Below are 3,976 nucleotides of genomic sequence, written 5' to 3'. Positions count from 1 at the left end.
TCCAGAAGCTTAAATATTCCCAGAGAAATAAAAAGTATATAAAAGAATGAAGATGCTAGAAGCCATCATGGTCAGTTCAGAGCGTGCCTATAATATTCCATATTTCAGATTATAAACCTTGGGCCTTCTGTTAATTTACAATTATTTTTTTACAGCATGTTCCAAACTCTTCAGTGAAGCTCTGCATATTTAATATCAGATTAAAACACTGTTAACAGTCTTTAACTATACACAGATGCTTCCATATAGTTGGTCTTTTGTCCTGAGGTTTCCTTAGTTTTCATACGCACATTTTTTACCTGCTATTAACATTTCCCTCTTACTATTAATATCTTTGGAGTTTTCCTGTTTAATTACAACTGATTTCAAGTGGTGTTTTTTGTAATGTATCTCAATTAGTATGCTTAAAAATTTCTGCAGAACACAGAGATACAAAAGTAAGCATCATAACAATCAATCGAATTAAAAAGATGTCTTCAACTAAAGGATCTAATATGATATTTTATATATATATATATAGTTTGCATTCAAAGTTGAAAAAAATAACATTTTCTTCTGATACATTTTGGAAGGCGGTATCACCTCTGTACTCTAAGGCTTATTATAATTAGTGCAATGGATACAGTAATTTTTGTGTGGTAACAAAACAGTATTCTTCCCAAACTGATTACAGGCATGCATTCCAAGCTAAAAATTGTAACTTAACCATCTTCCAAGTACTTGTGAGTCATCACTGACTTCTTACTCACATTTCCTCAAACACATTCTTTTAGAATATGTTGAAATTACAGGAAGAATGCAAGCTCTGCAAAAAAGTTGTGAGGACTCTAAGAAGAAATTTGATTGTACAGTTATATAAAACTAAATACAGTAGCGCCACTGCTTACAGCAGAATCTTGGGTGCCTTTTTCAGATTTATGCTCTATTATCAAAGTTTTGTCATTTAAAAAACAAGGTAGAATTGCATATCTGTATTATCCCCAAGGATTATTTCAGTTATGTCACTATGATGTCTTTTAATGCCATCTTGGACACCATGGGGTAAACTAGCAGATACGACAGGAACTACAAGAGACTTGAGTCCTTCTAAAGTAGTTGGAAGCTAAGCAGGATATCCTAAAGCATGGAAAATGGTACAATATACTTGTGTGGAGGTAACTGAATCCCACTTTGACTTTTTAGTTAGCTTTTTGAAGTAAAGCTATTTTATTTGGAAATAATGGACTTTGATTTCTCAACTGTATTGGAGAATGTTTTTAAAAAAAACGCTTTAAGCATGGGATTTCCCATCTTCCAGCACAAGCCTCCTGCTCTACATATCTGTTTTTCTTTGTTTATGTTTGTTTTGATATTTAGAAGGAAATGTTTTTATTAGTTAAAAGAGAGTTGGTTTTTTTCCAGAAAAAAACCCAAAATAACCAAACAAAGCATTGCAAAATTGGAAAGCATTTTGAAAGAGGATATAACAAATTAAGAAATAATAAGCTGTTGGATTTTTTTTCCCCTCCAAGTTCATTAATGAATTACTGGGTTTCTGCATTTATCAAAAAACACCCACTACTTATGCTACAAAAACAACAGCCTGACAACAGGTGTCTTACCTCTCTTTGAGTAACAGTTTCCATGATGGTCCCAAAAGCAGGAATTGTTGCAATCCTTACTGAACTACAACAGAAAAACAGAGTCTTTAAGATGTATTAAACAGTAAGAATAAAATTATTTTAAAATAAAGCAAAATTTGAAAGTTAGTACTTTAAGTTACATTAGTTTCTAGCAATGACAAAACAAAAAAAAGCAGACCAGGAAAAAGACAGACAGGATTAACTCAAGGTCTCAGTCTGAAACTCACAATTCAGGATCACTGGACAAGGTAACAAGGGCCGGAGCAACCCGCTTGTCAACTAAGGCTTCACTCATGCCTCGAAGAGTCAGCTGTAAACCAGTCAACATGCAATAAAAAACGGTTTGGTAAACTTGAGGAACTGGGTTAGCTGTGACTGAGGATGGGCAGGCAGACTCTTGGGGTTTTTCTTGGTTTATTCACCCACACAAGACATTAAAACGATTAAGACTCTATTCATGCTGTAGCATTTATTAGTAACAACCTGTTAGTGAGATTAGCAAAGCATCCCTCCTTAGCTTGAAAGAAATATCACATCAGAATGTCCAGGAAATGAAGTACTACGGTTGTCTATAAGAAATCAGATACAGCCCAAACTATTTTGCATTTCAGTAACGTGGATGATATTTAATTTTACAGTAGTAAAGCTGATAGCATTACAGAACACATTAATATCCAGCTTTCTGCTAGAAATAACACAAGCAAATTTAAAAACTGAGAATACAATTAAATATAAAAAACCATAAAAACTCAATTACATTGATTTAAGTTTTCTATTTAAAGTTTATTCAGCAGTTTTACCCAGTTTAGCTCTAGGCATTCCAGTAAAACTTTTTATTTACAAATAAGTGATTTAAAAGTCACATTTGTTTAAAAGTGATTCAATTTTTTTTTCAGCTAGAATAAGAAACAAAGCTGATGGTTATTTCTTCCTAAGCATTAAGAGGGATGCTAGGTATATAAGACAGTCAGAAAACTTACATTTCAGGGTCACTGGAGAGAGTAATGAGAGCAGGAACAACTCTCTGAGCTACCAGAGTTTCATGTACCCCCTTCACCAACAGCTGAATGGTCAGAGCAGGGGGGTACCACAGGTGATGCACGGAAAGAGCGAGCACAGTATCATGGGAAGGAGAACGGCACAACCAAGAGAGAGAAAGAAAAAACACAAAAAGCAAACCAAAATTAGAAGCTAAGCAAATACTGCTACGCTAGTGCTTCTTATATGCAAAAGCGTGAGGAAAGATGGAGTGGTCTGGCAATCAGCACAAACCTGACAAATTCAATAATAGGATGATGTTTTCACTATTTCCAGCTATTTTAAAACTTGAACTCTAAAAAGTTTAGCATGTAATTAAGCATTATAATTCAAATACTAATATAATTATGTATTATAATTATTCATATAAAGATGTATAATTAAATACTAAAGCAATGCCAATTTGAGTTTGAGAGTTTAATCTAAACGCTGTTCCTCACTCAGTGGAATAGAGGTTATTATAGTAGGTGGCTGTCACATGCAAAATAGATGTCTTTAGCCTGGCCAAATGCGTGTCGTTTTCCCTGCACTAAGGGATAACTTTCAGACCTTTTACAATGTCATAAACAGCATCTACCCAGGTGCCACTAAGCTTTTCTCAAAGTCATTCAGGACTATTTTAGATGTAACCACCTTCCAAGCAGTACATGTGTGAAACTTTCCAAGCTTCCCTTGCTGGTCTATGCAGCTAGAAAATGGATTTCACAGAGTCTTTTTGCAAACTAAGGAAGAAATAATATTTGTTGCAATACATCCCAAATGTTAGAAACTAAGATCACAGTGAAATTTATTGCCCATAAATAGGTGGAAATTGTTTGAATTTATATGTTCTCAGGTGTATTTTAATATTAGTTATGTAGCTAAACATTAGCATACATTTGCTGTGTATGTAGCACATGCCCTTTACATGCTTTCTACATATGAAAACCTGCTAATTTTCAAAAGTTACAAGTCCCAAACTTTCTCCATAATTAGCAAAATGTGGGGTTTTTTGTTTGCCCCCCCCCCCCCCAATTAATAAAGAAGGGAAAGCCTTGATATTTCCATTTTGTATCTCACGTAAGGAAGTCTGCATATATTTGCTGGTTTTAGAAGATAAACATGAAAAACTCATCAGTAGTTTCTGTCAGAAATTTGAAATGTCTTTTCAATATTTAGCTATATTCTAATTACTCAAATTACATCATGAACATACATTAAATTCCATGCTTTTCCCCCCAGCAGTGTAACAATAGAATGTGTAAGATCCACAGGGCATGGGGAAAGCAGTATCTGTCAGTATATCATGCACTACTAAAAGCAGGCAATATTTACAC

The 3,976-nt window shown here is 34.2% G+C and overlaps 1 protein-coding gene across 1 annotated transcript in view; it reads right to left on the bottom strand.

The window, feature by feature from the left end:
• The window catches only part of RELCH (RAB11 binding and LisH domain, coiled-coil and HEAT repeat containing), a 69,374-nt gene that overhangs the window by 13,894 nt on the left and 51,504 nt on the right, over window positions 1-3,976 (bottom strand). Inside the window, exons 24-26 of the mRNA XM_029087294.1 lie at window positions 2,603-2,685; window positions 1,580-1,665; window positions 721-737 (exon numbers count right to left, since the gene is read on the bottom strand). Of these exons, the coding sequence (XP_028943127.1) occupies window positions 721-737; window positions 1,580-1,665; window positions 2,603-2,685 (186 nt within the window). The remainder of the gene's footprint in view (window positions 1-720; window positions 738-1,579; window positions 1,666-2,602; window positions 2,686-3,976) is intronic.

The sequence above is a fragment of the Antrostomus carolinensis genome, unplaced genomic scaffold, assembly GCF_000700745.2.
Source record: "Antrostomus carolinensis isolate BGI_N321 unplaced genomic scaffold, ASM70074v2 scaffold10631, whole genome shotgun sequence".
Taxonomy (NCBI): Eukaryota; Metazoa; Chordata; class Aves; order Caprimulgiformes; family Caprimulgidae; genus Antrostomus; species Antrostomus carolinensis.
Note: the sequence above shows the minus strand (reverse complement) of the source record. Positions and strands in the feature narration are given on the sequence as shown.